The 25140-nt window shown below is 45.1% G+C and overlaps 2 protein-coding genes and 1 long non-coding RNA gene across 3 annotated transcripts; 2 read left to right on the forward strand and 1 right to left on the reverse strand.

The window, feature by feature from the left end:
- Positions 1-174: 174 nt before the first annotated feature.
- Positions 175-1245, reverse strand: LOC114768986 (uncharacterized). Its single transcript, XR_003743169.1, has 2 exons — positions 1209-1245; positions 175-465 (listed from the first exon to the last, which is right to left on the reverse strand). It is a non-coding gene; the product is annotated as an uncharacterized LOC114768986 (long non-coding RNA).
- Positions 1246-1725: 480 nt separating this feature from the next.
- On the forward strand, positions 1726-7530 carry LOC114769254 (NLR family CARD domain-containing protein 3). Its single transcript, XM_028962108.1, has 8 exons — positions 1726-1893; positions 3120-4982; positions 5249-5659; positions 5900-5986; positions 6058-6141; positions 6229-6312; positions 6409-6492; positions 6630-7530. The coding sequence occupies exons 2-8, from the start codon at positions 3148-3150 to the stop codon at positions 6721-6723; spliced, it is 2679 nt and encodes an 892-aa protein (XP_028817941.1). The 5' UTR covers positions 1726-1893; positions 3120-3147; the 3' UTR covers positions 6724-7530.
- A 969-nt stretch (positions 7531-8499) lies between these two features.
- slc43a2a (solute carrier family 43 member 2a) lies at positions 8500-24705 on the forward strand. The gene is made up of 14 exons (XM_028962076.1): positions 8500-8708; positions 9949-10160; positions 12029-12263; positions 12343-12398; positions 12496-12572; positions 18172-18398; positions 18510-18712; positions 19997-20140; positions 20494-20511; positions 20686-20812; positions 20927-21059; positions 21367-21440; positions 21551-21674; positions 21763-24705. The coding sequence occupies exons 2-14, from the start codon at positions 10001-10003 to the stop codon at positions 21922-21924; spliced, it is 1740 nt and encodes a 579-aa protein (XP_028817909.1). The 5' UTR covers positions 8500-8708; positions 9949-10000; the 3' UTR covers positions 21925-24705.
- The last annotated feature ends 435 nt before the right edge of the window (positions 24706-25140 follow it).

Genomic DNA, 25140 nt, shown 5'->3' on the forward strand with positions numbered 1-25140 from the left:
TATGCTACCATTAACGGCCACTGTGTTGCTTCATCCTTCCAGTACAGTGAAACCCACAGCTTCTGAGAGGCATTCCACAAAGACAGATATAGTTATTTAAGGAGAGGAAGTTGAAGTTCAGACGCATGTTTGTGTTGCATGTGACTGGACTGACAGATTTACTGGGAGAAGTCACAATCTGTATTTTTTTTTTTTTGCACTAGCTGCTTTCGGTCCATGTGCTTCTTCACACTGCATTTGTTCACTAGAATTTCACAATGCTTTTAACCATCACCCTTGGTGTTTCCATCAGCTGGTGTTTCTATAGATGTGGGGGACGTCATTACTGCTTTATGAGTTACAGAGACCATGACTGTCTCTGGAATGCGAGAGTCTGTGCTTCTTGAGGCAGTGGGTGTTGTTTCCCAAGCATGTGAAGAAGTTGTAATTGCTGAGCAGCATCCTGCACACTGCAAATGGATGAATCTGAGAATTGTATCAAGTACAGCAAAATTAGGTGTAGTCAGTGAGCCTGGACAGGTGTCATAAATACTGTGTAGAAAAAAAAGCTATCTGAAAAGAAGACACATACTAATATAATTCAAATATGATATAACATTTTAATTAAAGGGTGAGGTAGAAACCCTATTGCACATGAAAAAGAAATGGAATTAAAGGTGGAAAGATGGATTAGATGACATTAAGTGCCCTGATGGCACCAGGGTAGGAGTTGTTTAATCTGTTGTTTAGTCTGTTTGTTCTGGTTTTAATGATCCTGCATCTTGTGCAAATCTCTGTATATCTGCGACTGAAACAGGATTTACAGGATTTTCATTTTCCCACTATACAGTAATTCCACAGTAAAGGCAGCGATAACGCAGTCCAGGCCACATCTGCGAACATTAAAACCCTGAAACATACAACATCTGTAGATTTATGGGACTTATGCATTGTATAATTGTACCTGCCCTGCATTTATTAAAGCCATTTCTGTTGCAAAGGCTTTTTAGGTTTGAAGAAATGTACAGTACAAAAAGTCCGTCAGATAAAGAATTGCCTTTCTGAATTGTTACAGGGATCTGTGGAAACAAAACGAATATGCACCCAAATAAAGCATCCCTTACTAATTAGCAAACATTCAAGGCAATAAAGGGCTTACATATTGGGTGTAGGAACAGTCTACACCAAATTGCAATGCAATAACGACAAAGAAGGAAATATAAGCACACCCTGCGATCCGCCATCTTGTTACGTCGCCGAATTATGACGCCGGCTGCGTCGAAGGCCCGCGCCGCTGTGCTGCCAAGTCCGCTTATTACACGCAAACCTGACATTATGTCGCGGAATGTTTTCCGACTCCGGCACGAACGGCGGTTCTTCCAGTTGCTGTTGGTGACCTGTTTCGTTGGAAAAGTGGCATATATTGTCCTCAATAAATAGCACAGTTTGTATGGACACATCTATACTATAAAACCTATTTTGAAGACTCCAATACTACTTTGTTTAACTACTGTCCAATAACTACTTTTGTTTAATAAATGAAAATCTCCATCCGTTCGCTGAAGAGCCTCAAATGTGAACCATTTTCTGTGCATTTTTTTTTACGAAACAAACTCTATTGTGACATTTGATTCAATAATGTAAAAACGAGTGAGCGTGTGGTAGTGTGTGTGCCACCTCCCGTCTAACTCGTCGGATGTTTCTGGACTTGATCCCCTCGACATTTGGCAACCCCGAGATCGTCACCTCGTCTTCAACATAGTTTTAAGGGACTTTCGTACGCATGGTTATGCACTGTTATAGCCGCCCCTTTACAGGCGCTGCTTTCATTTTGTCACCGAGTTAAAAGGATGCGATTTCCAGTACATCACTTTTATCCCGTGGCTTTCCGTCTCACCGCCTGTTTTTTTTACGGTAAGTGCTGTTTCACGTTTACATTTATAGCATTTGACAGACACGTTTATCCAGAGCGACTTTTTAATAAATCTTAATACATTTAGTGAAAGTGAAGTGATGGTTATTGTGATAGACAGCACGGCACACGGTGCTCACAACGAAACGTGTCCTCTGCTTTTAAACCGGGCGGCCGCTGCCTCATTAAATTCACATTTCTCCGTCATGTGCTCCAGCAGGTTTGAGATTCACACACGAATTCATATGAAAAAAAAAAGTGAATTCAAACTTCATATGCCGATCAAAAGTGAAGGCAAGAAGTCAATCACGAGACTCGGGTTGCGTCAACTTGTGGAATCCGGTTGCGTCACCACGTATCGAGACGAGCCCTACAAATCCTCGACTTTAATTCATTACAGAAATATATATAGCAGCAAAAACTGTGGTGACGTGAAAGAACAATGCGTGAAAATGACAAGATAAACGAATAATGAGCAACCATTAAAGAAAATGAATGCCCTCCCCGCTGCAGATGAATATCTTGCTTTCATTTTCACTTCTTGTTTTATCCACAAACGTAACACGGGAACAACATGGCACGCTTCAGCCTCCTCAAAGAACCTGAATTAATTAATCTCGTCATCAAAGCAGTGTACTTGTACATTAGATCCGCTTCCTTAAACAAGGTAGCACCTAATGTTATAAATCCCATGCTTAAAATGATTAATTCATTGCTTAGCTCCAGCCACGTACCAGGTTCAGTCAAGGTAGCAGTCATCAGATCCCTGAAAATAAAAAAAAAAACAGATCTTGATCGCTGTCAGCTTTCGAGTTACAGGCCGATATCCAACCTCCCGTTTAAATAGAAAATTTCAGAAAAGGTCGTAGCGCAGAACATTCACAAAGTATATCAACCTGGATTTAGACCTCATCATAGCACTGAGACGGAGCTGGTTAAAGTGGTTGACGACCTTTTTGTTAAGTGCATAAGTCCACGTGTGTTCATTCATAGTTTTGATGCCTTCAGTGAGAATCTACCAACGTAAATGGCCATGAAAATAAAGAAAACACATTGAATGAGAAGGTGTGTCCAAACTTTTGGCCTGTACTGTGTTTCTGTACCAGTTGTAGAATGCCACCGTCTGTTTATTCTCTTGGAGGCACCGAATCCAGCGCCCAGACTACCTCCAGGGTCTTACAGAGTGCTACATAAGAAATCTAATGTTGTTGTTGTGTTTCTGTTGCAGCTGATGTAAGCGGGGGTGTTTCCTGGAAATGGCCGTAGGTCCATTCAGCAACAGGGTGAGGGAGTGCCGGGTGGAGCTTGTAGAGACCTGCAGCAGACATGTGGCCTCGCTCCTGGATCTTCTTTACAATGTTGGGGCGGTGACCGAAGAGGATGTGAGCTTGGTGACCGGCGGCTCTGGTGCCGGGGAGCGGGATCGTATGAGGACCTTGCTGGATGTGCTCTATGGGAGAGGAGAGGAAGCGTGTCGGGCCTTTTACCACATGCTTCAGAGCACAGAAACTCAAACGGGGAGCGTGGACGTCTCCGGTCAGCAGAACTTACAGGAACACTTGCAGAAACACAAGGATATTTTAGGCAAGGAACATGAGACCATTGATTATCTCAGCATCAGATCCAGTCGATCGGGAGGATGTAGCTTCATTGACATCACGCTGTCTAAGCACAGAGGGTGCACCTTTCCCTTCCCATACCAGCACGAGTCGGCCATGGTTGGAGATGCCTTCAGGGGTCTCACGGTGCGGCAGGAGAGCTGCGGACACGATCAGACATGTGCGTTTAGAGAACTGTGTCAAACGCTGCTCTCAGGGTCCAGCAGTGGGCCAATAATGCTTTCAGGTGTAGCAGGGAGTGGCAAAACAACTTTAGTCAGACGGCTGGTGCAGGAATGGGCCTCTCAAGCAGATTCCCAGAAGGTCGTTTTGTCGCTGTCGTTCCGAGAGCTAAACCTGATAAACGAGCCTGTGAGTCTTCAAGAGCTTCTCACAGTGCACTACAGTCACCTCAAAACCATTCTGTCTGACATCCTGGCTCACAAAACGCAGGACGTCCTTCTGATCCTGGATGGGCTTGACGAGTTTGGGTTCCCCCTGGACTTTGAGCGGACCCCTAAGTGTTCAGACCCAGAGAGGGTGCAGACTGTTGGGGCCATGGTGGTGAATCTAATAAAAGGCAGCCTTCTCCCTGGGATCTCCATTCTCCTTACAGCTCGCCCCCACGCTGTCTCCAAGGTTCCACCCCAGCTGGTGAATCTGAGCTGCAGTGTGCTGGGCTTCTCTCCTGCTCAGCAGCGCCAGTACTTTGAGCAGAACTGCGGCTCGCCCCAGGCGGCTGAAAAAGTGTGGGGGTTCGTGTCCTCCCATAAACCCTTGATGCTCATGTGCCACATCCCCGCCTTCTGCTGGATTGTCTCTACAGCCTTGCAGGATGGCACCCTCTGCCTCAAAAAAGGCTCAGCAGCCAAAAACCAGGACGCGAGCACACTAGGCATGCGTGGTGATGCATCGAAAGAGGCCAAGAACGCCCACATCCCATCCATAACGATCACTGACATCTACTGCTGCTTCATCAAAACCATCATGGTGTTCCATGCAGAGGGACGGGAGGAAGGTTCCCATTTTAACCGGCTTCAGGATTCACCGCGGGTTTTGGAAGAAGCTTATCCGGTGCTGAGAGACCTTGGAGCACTGGCCTTCAAGGGCCTGCTAGAGCGCAGGTTCCTTTTTGACTCCTCGGACCTGGGCGACCTCTCGCAAGACTCTGCAGGCCTGTCCCGTGTGTTCCTTGTCGAAATACTAAAGGAGAATCGTGCTTTGCTCACTGTGGAAAAGAGCTTTTACTTTCTCCACACCAGTGTTCAGGAGTATCTGGCAGCTCTGTACTTTGTTCTTCAGCTGCTCTCTGGCTCCAACCCCTTTTCAGGACCTAAGCATCGCACCCTTCGGTTTCCCCCTGGTCTGCACAAGGTCTTTTCATCTGCCGCTAGGAAGCTGCATGGGCCCAGCCGGCTCCTGAGACATCGTGTGAAAAAAGCTCTGCTCTGGAGTCAGCGCCATCAGTCTGGATACATGGACCTGTTCTGCAGGTGAGTTATTGTGGCCCTGGTCCATCATCGGATTCAGCTCGTACATTCGTACATTTACAGCATTTATCAGACGCCCTTATCCAGAGTGACTTACAATCAGTAGTTACAGGGACACTCAGGGTTAAGTGTCTCGCTCAGGGACACAATGGTGGTAAGTGAGGTTTGAACCTGGGTCTTCTGGTTCATAGACAAGTGTGTTACCCACTAGGCTACTACCACCATTCGCTGGGAAGATATGCAACTCTTTTTACTTTTCCCTCCTCTAGGTTTGTCTCCGGGCTCTTAGTTCCACAAACACGGTTCATTTTACAGGGCCTCTTTCCAAGAGAGCCCCGGAACCCTTGTGTTTTGTCCCCGACCCCTCCCTTCCTGCTGGACCTGCTTCATTCTCAGCTGGAGTCCAGCAGCCTTTGCCCAGAGAGGCAGGTGAACCTGTGCCACTGCCTGTATGAAGCCAAGGATCCAGGACTTACCAAGAGGCTCCAGGGATGGCTGTCAGTCCTGGCCCAGAGGTCCCAGTCGGAGCCGTCGTCCGTCTTCCAGAGGGACTGGAGTGAGTTGGCCTTCCTCCTGCAGCTAAACCCAGATGTGAGCATTCTCAAGTTGGACAGCCAGCATCTGGATGCTGAGGGCCTCTGCAGACTCCTGCCGGTGCTTCCTCTTTTTTGCACACTCAGGTATTTCGGATATATACTTCACCGTGGTGTAGGTCAGGGTTCTTAATGGCTCTAAAGATGGTCAGAATTATTATTACTTAACTACCAAGGAGAACTGAAAACAAGGCTGGATTTGGATTTGAGATATAAAAAACAGTTCTAGATGATCTATGTGATTTGATTTGATCAAATAAAAACCAAATACATACACTATCTGTGCAAAAGACTTTCTAATTTCTAAGATTTTTGTTGTTTTGAAAGCCTTGCACAGAATCCCCTGGGCCCTGCAGGAGCAGCCATGCTTTCTGTTGCTCTCCAAAGTCCAGACTGTCGCATTGAAAGTCTATGGTGAGTGTTGGCTGATGAAAGACCATGGGAGCACCGACATCCATTCGAAGCGTCATGCTGTCTAATCGCAGGCTTGTCAAGACTGAGCTGGGCTGCGAGGGAGTCAGGATCCTAGCAGAAGCACTGAAAGAGAACAGCACTGTGGTGGACCTCAGGTGAGGCGTTTAACATTTGAAAATCTAGATGAATGGAAATGCTGTCTTTGCATTTAAGGCCATGTTAATATACCTCATTTTTGCTAGAATGGCTATTAATCAGATTGGAGATGTAGGAGCAGGATGTCTGGCAGATCTGTTGAAGGCTAACCGCACTCTTAAAGACATCAGGTGAGGTCTTCTCCCTTATAATTTAAACTGTACCTTGAATCTTATCTTTAAAAAAAAAAACATGGCAAAACAGTTTAACAATTTTTCCCAAATTAGACTACGTGACAACCAGATGACCGACAGAGGAGCAGACCTTCTGATGACTGCTCTGCACGAGAACACAACTCTGCAGTGTCTGTGGTGAGAGCTTCAGCATGTTCTTCTTTTGGGGAAAAAAGATCATGGCAGCTGATTCGTTGCGATGTAATGCTTCATTTAAAATAGCGTCTTTAAAATGTAACCAGAACGTTCTTGAGACAGATTCCTTCTTTTCACAGGCTGTTTGACAACAAGTTCTCCAAAGATGGAGTCAGAAAGCTGAAAGAGTTTTCTAAGAGGCGATCTCATCTTGACATCAAGGTTTGCGTCTGAACACTGACAGGAGAAAGAGACAGAAGTGTTCATAACTGTGGCTATATGGCTTTCATATTTTGAAACCACTAATTACCTTTATTTTATGATATTTAGCAGACACACTTGTCCAGAGTGACATACACCAGTACTTTTTTGTCCATATCTGATCTTCAAACCTGTATAGCGAGACAACCAACTACTATTGTTCAACAGTTGCATCCCATCACAAGCTCTATTAAATGAACAAACTCTATTACAATGAAAATCTAAAAAGGACAGTCAGGAGATTCAAAACAATCTCTTTTCATGTAATAATAGCAAGGACATAACTACTGTGAAATAACTTATGATTTCTAACAATGTGTTTTATCAATGTCTTGCAATATAAGCAGTATTTTTATATTCAAATACGGATGCCTTCCAAGCCTTCAATTTACTGACAAATCTGTGGGTTAATGTTACACAAGTCATGGTATGATCACTGAATGGCTTCATAATGGAGCAGAAAGTGTTGTTACGCTTATAATAATAATGTTATTGTACATATTGTACATGTGTAAATATTATTCTACAAACTCTCTGCAAATGATGTCACAATTTCCTAACGTGTTTTATATATGTCATGATCTCAGAGGGCATGTTTTGGCTTTTTGAGTAACTGGATTGCATTGTGTATTATTTATCTTTGAAATATTTGTATAGCTTATTTTTTATATTCTCCTGTCCCTTGTCTTTGTATATCTTTTACCTTTCTATTCAGGGAAATGCTGACAAATTTTGCACATTGTCAAATGAATCATTGTTTACAAAATTTTTTTTCCATAACATGAATCCCCTGTGATTTTGTTTGCACATTGCATCTTCATTCCACTGCCACATCCAAAGACACCGATCATACTGCATTATATAGCTTTAAATAATTTTTACACTAAATTGTAGGAATCTCCTTAATATACAATGTATGGTCAATTTCCTGCCAAGTCAAAAAGACAAATTCCAAAAAACGTTATTTTATGTAGCATTTGTGGTAAAAGGAAATCTGTGGCTGTGTCTGATCAAACCTGAACCTCTGGACACAAAGAGGAAGTTAAGTCCACAGGAGCAGTGCACCGTTGTTTGGTGAGAAGTTCTGCGTGTCATTCCGCCGGATGTCCAGCAGGAGGCGCGAAAGGGCGACAGAGAGCATCACACGTTAGCACAGGACACACGTCCCAGAAGTTTTATTTTTTGTTTTTTTTTGACGCATCTCTAACTCTAGATTAATGTATATTAAAATAAATACTTATTGTTGTATATTTAAACTTTCAGGACTACAGGAGGACGTTTACATTTACGGCATTTATCAGGCGCCTTCATCCATTACATTTACATTTACAGCATTTATCAGACGCCCTTATCCAGAGCGACTTACAACCAGTAGTTACAGGGACAGTCCTCCTGGAGACACTCGGGGTTAAGTATCTTGCTCAGGGACACAGTGGTAGTAAGTGGGGTTCGAACCTGGGACTTTGTGGTGAGCGTGTTACCCACTAGGCCGCCAGCACCCCGAGGACCTCGTGTAACGACGAAGCCCCTGGCCGCAGAGCGCAAATCACGCTCATCGGAAACTCGTAAACAGCCCGAAATTCCGAGAAGTCCAGTCTGAGGGTCCATTGTGCGAGGAGCGCAAGGAGACGCAAATATGGAAATGACATATTTAATCGCCCGCCCCGCCCCTGCCGCTCGCTGATTGGCCCGAGCCCCGTCTCTAGCTCAGCAGGCGGCCAATCGCGTCGCCGGCTTGTTTGTGCAGTAAACGGTGCAAGTGTCTATAAATCGGGGATCCGGGGATGAAAGAGAATCAAACCAAGGACGACACGCGTGCTCGCATCTTTATTTTGTTTGTTTGTTTTGTTTGTTGTGTGCGTTTACATTTTTTATAATTTAATTTTTTTAACAGCATCGGTTCTCCTTTCCGCGAGGACCCCCCCCCCTTCCCCGGTGCGAATTTCGGCGCGGTGCAGGTAAGGATGCTCAGCCCCGGCCAACTTGCACCGCGCCGCGACGTTTTATCGTGTCATCTCCTGCGCCCCTGTCCCGCGTCGGCGTGACCTCAACGCCGCGTTCGTCGTGTCGTGTTGTCATTTAAGGGGGAAAAAAAACCCCCGAACAAGTATGTTTACTAGCGAGGATGCTCCGGAGTTCCTCCTGCTTGCGGCGATGGAGGACGCAGCAGATTCAGTAAAACAGGATGCTTCAACTTCTCCTTCTCGAGATCTCGTCACCACGCAGCGAGCGCGGAGAATGTATATCGCCGCATTTATCTGTGAATGCGGACACTTCCGAGCGGCTTACTTTTGGACGCGCACTTGGACGACTGCTCTGCTGTGTTTAATTTATGGGGGGAAAAAAAGTAAAAGCACAGGTTCGGCATCCGGTAATAAACGGCGGGCCGAGTTGGGGTCTGTGTTGTGTTTCTCTGCAACAGCTGAGCTTTGTGTGTGTAGGAGAGGGGGACGGATGTGGAGGAGGGAAGGAAGGGGGAGGCTCCGCCAGATACAGGCGGAGACGCAGAGGCTGGTGATGATGATGATGATGATGATGATGAATCCTGTCCAGTTCAGACCAGATCGGAGAGCTGCTTTTTCCCGATTTTTTTTACTGCTATTTTCGTTCAGCGCCCCAGTGCAGCACTTACCGAACCACCGCTGTAGATTCACTCTGAGTAACAACTACACCGTTACTCCAATTTACCTTTAACACAACGCGACGTTACTAGAGGCACAAAGGCCGCGACTCGCTCGGCGTTTAATTGTAAAAATGACTGTAAAATGGCGCTGCAGTGTCAGAAATTGCCAGATGATGTCATGCAAAGGCGAAGATGGATATCGGGGAAGCGGCGAATCTCGCGCCGCGCTGGTTCGAACCGGCTGGATCTCGAACTCACGTGCTGCCGCTCTCTATCCCCGCCCCTACAGGAGCGAGGGAGGCGGGCATTCCGCCGCGGGGCCAATCAGACTGCGCCGGGGCGTGGCCGAGCGCGGCTCCTGGGCGGGGTTCGACTTCCCACACGCGTTCGGGATGTTTTCCTTTTTTACGGCCGAGTTATAAAGTTGCAGAACAAAGACCGGTACAACCCAGTGCAACCGAAAAACAAAGAGCTTACATTTTTTAATGGGATTAAGGATAATAAAACGTTATTTAGTGACTTTTTTGCTTATTCTCTTTGTGATGAAAATGTGGTTTTGCAACGTTTTCTTCCAGGCTTCACCATCAGCCTTTTTGCCGACAAGCCTGTGCTCCAGAGGCCGTAGCCATGGCCCCATCACTAGCCACAGCATTTTCCAGGCGCTGGTGGATGGCAGTGACAGCAGTGGTGGAAAACCTGCTGTTCTCTGCTGTGCTTCTGGGATGGGGATCCCTGCTCATCATGCTCAAGTCAGAAGGCTTCTACTCATACCTTTGTCCAGAGCTTGGTAAGACGTCATGAGACATCAACACATTAGATCTTTATTTCTTCCGATTCTAAAATTTCAGGTCTAATTGTTCCAATTGTATTCAAGAATAATATAGAATAATGTAGTAATATAGCAGAATAACGACAGCCACACACAGGCGGGTGTCGAAAAACACTAGCTGAACACTGGCCAAGTGGCCGGCGTTTCCACAATCTCACGTTGGAACCGGAAAAAACCAAGCGAGTATTGATCCTCTTATTTCAAAAGCATAATGCTGTGAGTCAGCAGCACTCAGGTCAGCATTTGCAGCCACTAATTCTCAAGGACAGGGTTAAAATAACAGCAACAACAATAATGATAATAATAGTATTAATATTTAAATGAGATAATGTTAATAATTTAATTCCAATCCTCACAGAATTGGTGTACACGGCCTGTGTTATCTGCCATGACACTACAGCCATATGATAAATCTATTTTGTTAAAATGACACATTATTATAGATACTGTTCACAAGCCATAGATGTTCAAAGACAGCAAACAGAAAGAGAGGTTATTCCTAACCTCCAAAAACAAAAGAATCAGCAAAAAAGACCACAGAGGAGCTTGCATACACTTTATCTCCCACACACACATTCACATTTCCTCCTTCCTTCCCTCACGCTTTTAATTTAAGACTGTGGTCAGCGCATAGATGTCTCTCTCAATTATTAAGACCAGAACACAGAGAATAACTTCCATACTTTCATACTATGGGAATAAACAAAAAACAAAACATAAATCTGTACGAATCCACTTCACAATGGGTTGACCAAAATATGTGTTTTAATCCATTTATATATTACAGTATTTTGGAAACCACACGATGAGATGATCTCTAATGATGCTCAGCTGCCATCTGTTCCCTTGCTGCAGTCCCTAAAACCCAAAGAGCCCTTTCAAGTTAGGCCTGTCCTCGGCCTGCGCAAACATTCTTGTAGGCAACGCTCTGCCCAGCCCTATTTGCCTTCTTAACACAAGAGCACACAATGACATTGAGTCCTTTTTCTCTTATCAGCTCCCACCCGACCACTCCAAAAACAGCCAGGCGCTGCCACAAGTGCTTCCACTGAACTCCACAGGCTGGTCGAAGCAAAGTCCCGGTGTGGAGGTTCCTTACAATTCGATCCTGAAACTGCTGCTCATAAACAACGTCCTTCCTATTTCTGAATAGGGTTGAACAGCAAAAAAGGGGTCATGTTCCTGCAGTTTTGAAATGTGAGAGCGGTGAGCGCAGAACGGTGAGCGGTTTGAAATCAAGAAGTCAGCGGGCTGCTGTTCAGCTGCATGCCTTTCTGCAGGAACCGTCCTCGGAGGGTTCAGGTGTACCGCTCTGCTATTTCCGCTGCGTGTTTATCTGCTGCAACATGTTGGTTTGACCCTTCGCTCCACCCCTCACTTCCCCCGACTGTCATTCAAACCCCTCGGTTGTGGAAGAAGGTGGTGGCAGGAGGGACTGTGGTAGATTCCCCGCTACGGCGCTGCACAAATTCAAAAATATTCATAAGGTTTCATAGTAATAAATCTAATAAAGTTTCACTGGGTTGCATTTTTGAGATTTTGACACTTGTCCGGAATGCAAAAAAAAAAAAAAAAAGCTGCGGCAGCAAAGGTATAAACTGGATCCACAACTACTGTAGATGGGTGCTGATGGATTGCGCATAATATGTCACATCAAGAAGAACCAGAGGAACCACTGGTTCCCAGTTTTAGGAACGTGCAGTTCTTCTTTTTGAACGATGTTCATCCTTTGTGAGGCACCTGCATTACATTTCAGTAATTGTCTTGGGGCCATGAGCAAACATCAAAGGTTGATTTGGTCTGCGTCCTTTTCTTGTTTATGACAGGGAACACCTCGGCCCAGAACCAGACCGACGGTGTTGTAAACCAGAGCAGCCCGGCTTTGTCAAAGCACGGCGAAGAAGAAATCAAGGATATGAACGGCTGGCCAGCCTGCAAGGACCAGGACGAGATGCTGAACTTGGCTTTCACCGTGGGCTCCTTCCTGCTCAGTGCCATCACCCTGCCCCTGGGAATAGTCATGGACAAATACGGGCCTCGCAAGCTGCGCCTGCTGGGCAGGTGAGGGCCAAGGCCACTCGGGTGCCACACACGGCTCATTTAATTCCGCTCAATCATTTTTGTCCCTTTGTCATTTCAGCGCCAGCTTCGCACTCTCCTGCGTGTTGATTGCATATGGATCAAGCGACCCCAACAGTACGTACAGCGGCCCAATTCTACTGTGATACCCACTTTATTGAGCCTCATTCCAGACCGTCTGTCAGAACTTGACGCAAATCTCCCATTTTGGCAGATCTGTCTGTTCTCATCTTCGTTGCGTTGGCACTGAATGGTTTCGGGGGCATGTGCATGACTTTCACGTCCCTGACGGTAAGTGGCACGACATGCTGCGTCATTCTGTCTCATACGCAAATGACAAATTTGGGTGAGGGGGGGGGTTATGCTTCTGTGTGCAACCCCGTCTGCTGCATTACGCCACCATCGCAGGGAGGTCACGTGCTGCAAAGTGCAGGGATGCATAATTTAGGCGTGCTCCGCTGCAAACAGGAACCACAGAGAGATGTGGCGTGCCCTGGTTAAAAAACAATCTTTATTTAAAAAGTGTTCGTTGTGCAGTGTGTCTGGTCCATGGCTTCATTCTTAATGTACGGCATGTGACGTGGTGTTGTGACACACTACATGATGAGTTGCAGTCCAGAATGTTGAATTCAGCATGTGCAAGCCTCAGAAAATGGGGCCTACTGAGGAAGCGTGGCCGTTTGCGTACTGTCACCCTCGCTTCCTGTCACATTAGCTGACAGGGAGTTCACCGGGTTTGTGTTGCAGACCACGTAACGGAACGAGTCCCCCCACTTCTTGGTAGTGTGGGTTGTTTTTTTTTCACTTCTGCATGTCTTCGCCTGCTCTGGTAGCTGTGCATGTGAGCGCAGCCGCCTCTGCACGCGGGTGCGCATGCTCGCTGCGGGGAACAGGACGCTCTGTTATTGCAGCTGTCCCGTTCCTCTAACCCCTCGACAGCAGCGCTGCGCTGTTTGCACTCCATTCAATAATAATGTCTTTTGTGCTCCGTGGGACCATTTTTTAAAAAACGGATTGTCCACCCTCCCTTTTAAACAGAGCTGGAGCAATCGGGCTAACCACAGGGCTATCAAATTATCTTATCTTATTCGCTCGCAGTCGTGTAACTCCTCCCATTCTCACTTCCTTTTTCTTCCTCCTAGCTTTTTGTTCATTTCCAGATCCCTCCAGTTTGTTTAAACGTGGCTTTCGGTGTTTCCCCTGCAGTGTCCTCTCACCCTCTCGGCCTGAGTGCACGCTCAGCACTAAATCAAACAGCTGCTGCGGTAAACAAGTGGGGGGGCGGACATGGAGCAGGGCGTCTACAGGACCCCTCTGATTTTTCCCAGTAGCCTGACTCAGCTGTCCGTGGCCCTGTCCTGTCCTATTGCTGCCACCACTTTATTGCTTCCAGCAGTCCGGTCCAGTCCAGCTTAAAAGCCAATTATCAGACCCCCCCCCCAACCAGTTCAAGTAATGACCACGCCCTGCAGGGACTTAAAAGCACTGGTTAATCTAATCTAAATTCTGTTTTCATTGTAATGGAAGTTGCATGAGCATGTGATGCAACAGAATGTTAAAAGCATTCATTTTGAAAAAACAAAAATACCCCCAAAAATGTACAAAATCCAAAAAAGTGATAACATTTTTGAAACTACTGTTTCTACGGAATGGTATGGATCCTTTGGTTGTTCAATTCCTGTTTCCCTTGTGTGAGAGAGCCATTAATCTGCCTTGTACTGATGTGTCATGATTTCAGACAGCCAGTTTGAAGCGGTTGTATTTGGTGAACCTTGCGTAAGGTTATTTGAGAAGACATTACTTGCATTACTAGGCCTTGGAACACAAACATAGTGAGCAAGGAAACTTTCTGAGCACTACTGGCGCCAGACGTGAAGAGGCAGCGCTTCTGACATTTTCCAGTTGGATGATAGCTGTTATATCACAGGCTGATGCTGGCAATAATCTTAAGGTCATGTTAATTCCCTGGCACGTGGCTCTGAAGTGGACAGGGACTGGCCAGCACAGCACTGAAAATAGTTGGTTTTGACCTCTGTTAAGGCAATATTTATTTAGATTGGTTCGTTAGTGTGCTGTTTTTTGGGGTCATTGGCCTTTTATTAGTGAAAGTACAGTCAGTACTGGACCTGTCAAATATAGAAGAGTTTTTTTTGCTTCCCCTGGGCACATTTCAAAATAGAAGTTATACTGAGTGACAGATGCTCTTGTTTTACCCCATTCGTGCTCTATGGGCCAAGCTGTTCTTTATGAAGCACGTGCCAAAACCACATGTGTTCCATTACAATACATTAACAATTACATCATTTAGCACATGCTTTTGTCCAGATCGATGTACATCGGGCCTTTGTAGTCCACATTTGATCTGTATATCGTATAGCGTGACTGATATCAACAGAGACCATCAGCCAAGTTATATGTTCTCCGTTGTTGTCCCTGGCTGGTGGAACAACCTGCCCTCCTCCACACGACTAGCCGAGACTATCACCACTTTTAAGAAGAAGGTGAAAACCCTCTTATTCCAAAAATATTACAGACAAATCTAACACTTACACAAGCACATGCGTACACATTGCACAAACAAATACAAAATGTATAAATACATTATAATTTTTCTTAGTCTAGCACCCAACAATCTCCGAGCATGCTCTTCAATGACAAGTCTAAGCCTTATCAGGGCTCTTAGTTTGTAGACTCGATATTCTATAGAAATCGAACGAGAATTGCTGGTGTCTTCCTATTGTAAGTCGCTTTGGATAAAAGCGTCTGCTAAATAAAGTAAAGTAAAGTAAAGTAAAGATATACGATCACAAGCCAAGGTACATTCAAAGACAGACCAAAAGTACACTCAGTATAATACTTTTTGTAATGGAGAAGTTGTTTATTTAGTCCAGTAGACACCCCTTAAAAAGGTGTGTCTTTAATCATTGCTTGAAGGTGGGAAGTTGAACCCATTTTAGGACAATCTGTTTTAGGTAATACCAAGATAAGACCAAACAAAGTGATCAGTGATAGATAAGTTCATTAATGGTCCCTTGTTATGAAAATTTCACTTTGTGTAATTGTGTCACATTATTATAAGAGGCTTTGGCCATTCAGCTCAGATGGTCAGATCTGGAATGTCTCCCCTTATGACATCATAAGGAGAAATGTTACCCAAGAAATTTCCCACCAGTCCCCTATAAATGTAACTCCACTGATGTCATGGCTTCCAAACATGCGAAGCATTGCAGTTGCTCAGTGATTGGATGTAAAATTAATTTTTTTTGTCATGCAAGAACCAGTGGATTAACTAAATTTTTTCTAGAAAAAAATCTGGCCCTGTTTGCGCCAATTAAAGTGTGGATGACGTAATTTCTGTGAATGCCCGCTCTCCTCCTCGTCTCGCCTCTCTCCTCCTCATAAGCATTTAAAGCTACATACACTGAAATGGTGCTTTCTGGGGAAATCTCATTGTGGGACTGGATCAAAGTAGCAGTAATTCTGCACGGAATTACGGAAAGAGACTTCAGAGACAGTGATGTGGGACCACTAAGACCGACATAAAAGCAAAAAATTCATAACAGTAGATCTTTTACACAAAACCAATCCAATGGACTTGTTCTAGGCAATTATTAATCTCATTTTATTTCTCTGTGAACTGTTTTTAGTCTTGAATGCCCTCACAACAATGAGAGGAGTTTTAGTTGACCTATCTTGACGTTGCTTTGCTATCTGAACGTGAGTGTGAAGTGAAACCAGTCCCTGAGCCATACTGACCTACCGGTCCTCTTTCATTGTATTAAATGAACAAGGACCGTAAAAGGACCATGAACAAGTGAAAAGGGAAAAAGTGAAAGTGAAGTGATTGTCGTTGTGAAACACTGCAGCACAGCACACGGTGACACAATAAAATGTTTTTAACCATCACCCTTAGTGAGCAGTGGGCAGCCATGACAGGCGCCCGGGGAGCAGTGTGTGGGGACGGTGCTTTGCTCAGTGTCACCTCAGTGGCAACCTGATTACGGGGCCGCTTCATTAACTGCTGGGCCACCACTGCCCCAAATGTATCATTGGACACATTTCGTTGTGTGAACCGTTTGCTGTGCATCTCAATGACAATCAACTCTCTTTCAATGATGTGTGATTCAATGACTAATGTGATTCAGAATATAACTCAGTTGTTGGTATATTTTATTTGTTTAAAGAATTTCCCTTTGCATGAGAACTGTTCACATGTTTAGTGCAAGGTCATGTGAATCACTGAGGAAGTGAGCAAAATCCTGAGATGCGAAACTCTACATATTCCACACTGGTCTGTGACACACACTTTTTTTTGCTGATGCTGTGGTCTTCTGTGTCCAGTCCTGCCTTGTGTAACTTTTCCACCACAGTCTGGCTCTGAAACCTGCTGTGTGACACTTGAAAAAGGACCTGAGCGGATTGGCAACTTCCCTGTCTCTGTCTCAGTTTCCCAGTGTACTCCAGGGTGCACAATTTATCTGAGATTGCCATGTTGCTGTTCATCCTGGAAAGGACATCAGGGTTTAGGTGCAGGTTTATGATTAAGGTTAGTGGAAGAACAGAAACATTGGAAAACCAGGTGTCGTCTCAGGGCTCTATTTTCATGGTTCTCTGATAGGTGCAAGTAAGACTTGTCTGATTGCATCATAAATAAAAGCAAGTTGCATTAAGGGTGTTTAGTTAAATCCCCTTTTAGATGCTGCTTTAGATGAGCCAGCCTTTTCTTGAATTTGTGCATTTATAAAATGGAAAAACAAACCCTCTTTCATGTCTTAATTTCAGATTATAATAGTATCCTACATCTATATGGAGTGTAGCTGCACTGCCAGTCAAAAGTTCGGATGCACCTACTCTGTGGCGGTTGTGGATGGAGCCATTTTGAAGAATCCAATGCAAGAGACATTTAATATTTTTGGTAGCAAGGGAAAGTGAAGTATGTTTGATGAATCTGTTGGGTGATAGCTGAAGTTTACCTTCATGGCCGCTTCATGAGATGCTCTTTAACACGAGCGAATGATGAGAAAGTGATCAGCATAAACTTTCAGGACTGTTGGAAACCATCGCCGTTGTTTTTTTTTGTTTGTTGCATAACCTCACGTGTTATTTCATAGTGAGTTTTGTTCCATAATGTAAAAATGCAAGACCCATAGATGAGTGGGTGCATCCAAACCTCGGCTGGTAGGGTACGTGCATATATACAGTATATGTACTAATTAAATATGAGCTAGACGTGTAGGGAGTCGCCGTCTCTGGGTAATTGGGTGAAAGGTCGTACAGACTGGGAACCCAGCTCTTCAACAGGTCTGGCATGCTGCTTTTGTCTTGCTGCGTGTTTTGGGTCTCCTCTTGAACCTTAATTAGAGGCAACGAGTGACGTCTGGGTTGGTCGCCGAGTTCATTTGTGCCCTTAACAAGCTCGGTGCCTGTGGAGAGGAGGGATAAAGTGGTGCACGATGTTTGATTACCCTCCTCTGAATGTAAAGGCAAGAGTAACTTGGACTGTAATGCGCTTCTCCAATGTAAGCAATCGTCTGTCTTTCTTTCTTTCTGTCCATCTTTGTTTACACGTAGAAGTTAGGAACAGCTTGTTCTCTCGCTGTTAGCCGAAGCAGAGATATTCTTATGCAACTGTCCCCCCCTCGCTCTGCAGTAAAAAGTGTCTGTCATGCTGTAAATTGTGAAAGCAGAAGGGTCCCACCCACGTGTTGTTTTCATACTTGAATAGTTGACAGTTCTCATGTCACCGGGCCTCTTGGGAAAATATTTTTGTCATGGCTTTGTTTTTTTAGGCCATGTATAGGTGAAAAGAGGGGGACTGCCATAAGATGTGTTTGTGTATGATATGTAATGCTTACGAGGCTCCCTTCTTCCTTTTTTCCTTTCTTCCCAGCTCCCTAATATGTTTGGTGACCTGCGCTCCACCTTCATCGCTCTCATGATTGGATCCTATGCGTCTTCAGCTGTCACATTCCCTGGAATTAAGGTGATTTATGACCTCGGTGCTGCCTTCATCACCATCCTGGTGGTGTGGGCAGGGTGCGCTGGCCTGGTCTTCATCAACTGCTTCTTCAACTGGCCACTGGAGCCCTTCCCTGGGCCAGAGGACATGGACTACACGTAAGGGCCACGGGGCTCAATATCCCAAGTGGATCTTATGCAGTGTTGTGTTATGTTTCACTAATCATGTTCTTTGTTTCTTTCTCTTTCTTTCCTTCTTTCTTTCTTTAGTGTGAAGGTTAAGTTTAGCTGGCTGGGCTTTGACCATAAGATCACAGGGAAGCAGTTCTACCGGCAGGTGACTACCGTTGGTCGACGGCTGAGCGTGGGGAACTCCATGAAGCATCAACCTAAAGAGCTGGCCGCCCAAGAGGGCAACAAACTCTGCCTCTCCACAGTCGACCTGGAGGTCCAGTGCAAGGCTCAAGAAGAAAGTAAGCCGAAAGCGTCACAGCGTAGCACCGCTTGTACAGTCAGACTGCAAAATTGCCAATTGACTCATTCAGAGTCGAGTCAGAGATCCTTTGGTCAGCAAGGCCTCGATTCCCAGCCTGTGTGCAACTCCGACTCCCTAGTTCAATGCCAGATTCAAACTTCATCAAGACACCATCTAGACAGCATTGTACACGGTGCAGAGTCACTGCCAACAATCTGCCCACTGTCTGGTGAAACAAAGAGCGTCTGCGCCATAGCCAGGCCCAGCCGCTGAGTGAAATACCAAGTAGGACGGGCGGCTAAAATGAACGCTGCCTTCTGATGCAGGTGTCTAAATCCTTCGCACAAAGGTTGCCAGCTGTGAGTGGCATAGAAATGTTAGAGGCCACATTTGGCTCTGATGTCTGGGGTTGGTGGCAGCATTCGCAGGGTCAGCATTATGGGCAATGTCTAAGACCTATGTCCCCACTAACCCAGATCTGTACTATACAATTAAGTAAAGTCTATGGGAACCCCCGTCTAAATCAGCGCTGGCCTTTTCTCCTCCACCGTGGCTTGGCTGGCCGGTATTTAACTCCCAGTGGGGTCTCTCGTTGGGGCCTTTCATACCAAACGGAGCGTACAATCGATTCGGACCGCCTGCCTTGATTCCTTGAAAAGTGTCTGTGGCTCTTGAGCCAAAACTGGCAGGGGGACGGCGAGCGGGGGCGGTAGCACCTTGCCAGGCCTCGGGGTAATGAAGTGCAGGGGCAGCTGCTTGTTTAACAACACAGCTGGAGCTGCGGGATACCTCGGGGGCTTTAAAGGGGCACGTGACTCGGGATGCATCCCTACCGCTATGCGCCTCTGCCCCGTCTAACCCCTTTCCAAAAACATTGTCTCAGCGCTGTGGCCTGTTCGCTAGCGTCTTGCATCCCACACGTGCTGTGAGGAGTGCAGCGAGTCTGTGGTCAGATGGAGAGGGTCCTGAGTTCAAAGGAGATTCCTGAAATGCTGGGTTATAAAAGCTTCCCGCAGCTGTGCTGCGGCCATAAAGGGTCTTCCAGTGCATGCCGAGTTTACTGCGGATCATTAACCACTACGGCCCCTTGCCCCTCTGTTACATTTTGGAACCCATCTTGCAGGTTACCTTGCCACCAAACCACCTGAGCAATTATAAGACCCCTGCCATTTTGACATCGTAGTTTTTCCCACAACTGACAATAATTTGGATTTACTGCAATGGAACCCAGGCCAGCACAAACATGTCCAATTGTTCTTGTGCTCTCTTTATCCATCCGCAGGTCAGTCCTTCATGCGTAGCATCTTCAGCCCCATCTTCATGCTCAGCCTGATCACCATGTGTGTCACCCAGCTGCGTCTCATCTTCTACATGGGAGCCATGAACAACATCCTGGAATTCCTGACAGATGAGGACCTTACCACAAGTGAGTGTCAGTGTGGATGTGTATGGCTCGGTGGTTGTGTGTAGTCTGTGCTAGTGGTGAGTGAGTGGCTTGGGTTTAAAATTTGAATCCCAATGACCCGCAGTAAAACGAGAATCTGTTTTGGGCTTCCAGGCCATTTATTTTACTCTAGTGGAAAAGCACCATTATTGTTCATTCGCTGAGAAGGGTTTTTCCTGTTTTTCTTCATCTTCAATTTGCTGACATTACACCTAGTGTCTTTTTCCCTCAGTGTGGAGGTAGAACATCCGCCACTGGGATTTTAAGACTTGGGATGGACTACTTTCTGCTAATATGTGTGTTCTCTTTTTCTCTTTTCATGATGCCCTTTGCAGAGGAGAGAACGGAAGCAGGTAAAGCTCAGGCTTGTGTGGACGAGTTCCCCTTCATTTAATGTTGATTCAATTTATTACCCATCATTAGTAACATCTATAAATAGTCTTGCATTTAACCCAGGTATTATCACGTCCTCCCTTTCATAGCTAATTTAGACTCTGAGATCTACTCTTTCTGTATTTGCTTTGCAGTGAGTGTCTACAGCTCCATCTTTGGTGTTCTTCAGCTGCTGTGTCTACTGACCGCACCAGTTATTGGCTATATAATGGACTGGAGGCTTAAGGAGTGTGACGACGGGGACGAGAAGGGAGCTAGCAAGTGAGTGTTGCGTAGCTGAACAGCCCCAGACACACATGCTCACAATTAAGCACTTAACATATTTTAAATTCCCCTCCATCGGACCTCATAGTTCAGTTTATCATGTGTCCCCAGGGACCCCGCTCAACCCCAGAAGCGCGACAAGCAGATACAGAAGATCATCAATGCCACACGAGCCTTTATCGTTACCAATTTGCTGCTGGTCGGCTTTGGCGTCACTTGTTTGATCACCAACCTCCCACTGCAGGTGGGTTTCCCGTTGGCTGGTGCAACGTACTATGTTGAGCTTTGCAGACATGCTGGCTGTAGTGCATTTGATGTTCTGAGCACACTGAGTACCCAGGAGCTGGGGTACTGCACAGAACACAAATGTTACTGCAGTTCTTGAAATGGGAAATATACTGCTGCCCCCTAATGGCCATTCATGTCTCTACATCAAAAGCAGTCCCTTTGTATCTCTTGATGAATTATGTATCATGGAAAGTACCATAAATAGAGATTTGTCTGTAGTCTGTATTGTTCAGGTGAACATTTTTTTTATTTATTTTTTTTAGATCCTTTCATTTATTTTGCACACCATAGTCAGAGGCTTTATCCACTCGGCTGTAGGAGGCCTTTATGCTGCAGTGTAAGTGCATTCCAAACGTTTTTACAAAAATAACAACCATATTTGTATGCACACTGAAATGTACTTTGCATGTACATTAGCATACTCTTCTCCCTTTTCCTCCTCTGCAGGTACCCGTCCTCTCAGTTTGGCAGTCTGACAGGGCTGCAGTCTCTCATTAGTGCTCTGTTTGCTCTGCTGCAGCAGCCACTTTTCATGGCCATGATGGGACCGTTAGATGGAGATCCACTTTGGGTGAGGCCACATTCTAAACCAGAACACACAAACACACACAAACACAGTCTCAACTTACATAGAAGTGGCTTGAATCCCCCCCCCACAGGTCAACGTTGGCCTGTTAGTGCTGACCATGTTGGGATTCTGCCTGCCTGTCTACCTGTTGTGGTACAGCAAGGAGCTCCGTCGCAAGAAGCAGGAGCACGAGGAGGACCCCAAAATTTACGTTAAGATCAACAACGGTGCGGACCCTCAGGCCTTCGTGTAAGAACTGTTGTAAAGCCAGCATGAGGGAGAGGATGTGGGACGAGAAAGAAGAGGAGGAATGAGGGGAGAAATGCACTGTCTGATCATTACATCTCCCTACACCCTCCAACCGACTGCAACGGCCAAACATTCCTGTTCAAAGCAGGTCACACCTGTCACTCTACACACTCACACTCCCCAATGCACTGTGAACCAAAAGCGATGACACTTAACAGTGAGACAAAAAAAAAATCTCCCCTTCATAAACACCTTGTAGGGGAAGCACAGATAAGCAGCAACGTGTAATATCATTCATCAACACACACGTTGCTGCAGCTTCGAACACACACACATCTCACTTTCTGAACTGAGGCAGTGGAAGCGTCTGGCAGATTGATCCTGACGTCAGTTGGTTGAGCAGTTTTTCGTGTTTCGATTGCCATGCCATACGTCGGGCAGAAGAGGGCGCTACCTTTCGCACTGTCTGACATGGAAGAGGCAGTATTCACAGACAATGGAAACCAGTGTATATCACTTAGACCACCGATGCTTACACTTCTCACCTACTTCATATTACCTTTCTGAAGCACATGCTTGGAGCATTGTGTGTTGCCAAAAAAGTACCTTCAACTCCCTGTGGTAGCAAAATGTCTTTGCTTTAGTGTCTTAGTTATCCGTATTCCTGGGTCAGATCAGTGTGACTGACGCAAGAGACAAAACCGTAGTGTCAGGGTTAAAATGTATTTTTTTGATGGTGCTACAAGATCATAGATGTTTTATGAGTCAAAATAGATATATTATAGTGTAGCACAGTCTAAACCAAGTGTGAGGAAAATGACACTCAGACACACTGTTGGTTACGTTTGTTATATACGGAGTGTCAAAGCACCCCTCATCTGAGGATGTGGTTTATTCGCAGTCGGGTCTGAACGGCCACGGATGTAGTTGCCATTCGGATATAGTGATTTTTTTTTTTTTGTATTGGCTTACAGGGTGTGGGACACCTTCTCACCAGCAATAAAGTGCCACCACACACCAGTCCGGCGCATTTCCCCATCCCCTGTCCACTGTGCCACTGTTTACCCGATTGGTCATCTTAATGCCCATATATTTGTTTTTTTTTTTCTTACACAGATCCTCTGGTATACAAAGTAATAATTTTTTTTAACCGTATTTACCTGCAATATGATCCGTCCGAGCTCTATGGTCCGAGCTCTTGTCTAAAGAGACATAGAGATTGCAAAGTCGCAACAAGCGCTTCGGTGAACTGCCTGAGACAAGTTTATCACGTTCAACACAGATACACTTCTAAGCACGTATCAAACGCATTAGATCAGGTATGCTTTCGTGTATGTTTACAGTAAGAAGAACGTGATTTACCTAGAATTACGCGTTTACCTGGTAGGTGCTTTTTATAGAGATACAGGAGTAGACACAGTTGGTGTTCAGGTCAGGATCTGTAGTTTGCCCTACAAAAACACTTGAAAAAAACTTGAAGTTGTTTCTGCCATCAAAAAGGGATCCAGGGAGACGCTTCCTGGAATGTGTGGAGTTGATGCACCTCGTTTTTAAAAAAAAATCAGGCTTTCACAGAAACACTTTCACAAGCGTTACGCTTTTTGTTTATTTTAAATGGCACGTACAGGCATGGTGAGATGTGTCGAACACGAATCTTTATAACCCGTCCTTGTCTGAAAGCCCTTGCCTTTCTTTAGTAGACCTGCTTCTGTGTGGTGCTCTGAATACACTTAAATATTTATGGGATCTTTTACATGGCGCAGAACGGTACCAGTGAATAGGTAGTGAATGGCACATACGCACCTTAATTTCTTACCAGCAACATGTAACTTGTGCTAATTTCTCTGGGACCTGATCATATAGTTTATGCACATAGGATTTAGATATCTGTCTACAGGCAACACACATGGTGTAGAACATTTGCTCTGTTTTTGCAATAATACACCATCTAATTTGCAGTCTTTGTTGCTTTTCTGTTGAGCGAGAGCTGCAATCACCCTTCACAGCCGCAGCCACAGCTTTGATGCTCCCATGTCACTTAGTTCCCCCTCTTGAATGTGTAGCCCGGTGACAGCTAACAGATTGCCTTTGATTTGAGTCTGGTACCGGTCTCTGCTTCCTTCACATGTAAAAGATCTTTCCATCTTTCCACCACACACACACACACACACAGGTCACCCAACATCATTAAATCACAGTTTTTGCATGCATTTGATTAAGGAAAGAAACAGAACGTCAGTTTTGGGCTGTACGACGCATACATAGAGGATGCATATACCCAAGGTTGGCTGCAGTTACTGGCTTGAGCATGCCTTGAAATTGCAGGTGGAATATAACATTGATGCAGTACTGTACTCCAGCGATATGAATGTGGGTCTTTTTTTTTGTTCTCTCGGGATGAGAGAGTCAGCACTTTTTCACTGCCATACCTTAAAAGTCCATTCTGTTTTCAATAAAGAAAAAAACAGCCGCACATTTTCCATCAGAGGTTTCTAATAATATCCCTTGTTTTTTTAAGGTATCAAGTTGGTTTGGTATGAAAAAAATCAGAGGTCGCTTTTGGTTGAAGTGGGAATATCTGTATACCACATTGTTATTTTTCTGAATGTTTGGTTTGTTTTATAGATTTTATTTTATTGCGTTGATGCATTTTATGGCAATCTATGGTATTTCATTTATACAGTCCTGTATCACGATATAGCAAATGTTGACATTTTGAGTAAATGTGTAAACAAAAAATCAAATATATGAAAAAATGAATAAACGGGCAGAAATTTGTATAAAATGTGTTTTTTATTCAGATATTCTAACATGATAATAGTTACTAACCATGCTGCAGTTACCACACATAATGACCCTCATTCACAGATGGTGCATCTGTCCATATTGTATATTCTGCATATATTACGTTTATCTAACATGAGTCAGAAGAAGCTGTTGGCACACACAGTCTGCGTTTAGCATCATCGTTCTGACCGCTGGAAGGCTGCTGGCTCAATGCACAGCATCCCACTACAACATCGGCGTCAGCCGACCCTTTGGAGGAAAAGAAATGGCCACTGGCGAACCGAGAAAACATTACACTAGTCGTGGATGTAATTAATAAGGTGGCCACAAGTGTTTGTCAGTTGCATTTATGGCCTTTACAACAGTGAGTGGTTATTGCCTGGTGGCTTGGCTAGAGAGATTCTTGTTGAACAGGTATACTCCAGCCAGCCCT

This window comes from Denticeps clupeoides, chromosome 19 (genome assembly GCF_900700375.1).
Source record: "Denticeps clupeoides chromosome 19, fDenClu1.1, whole genome shotgun sequence".
Classification (NCBI taxonomy): domain Eukaryota; kingdom Metazoa; phylum Chordata; class Actinopteri; order Clupeiformes; family Denticipitidae; genus Denticeps; species Denticeps clupeoides.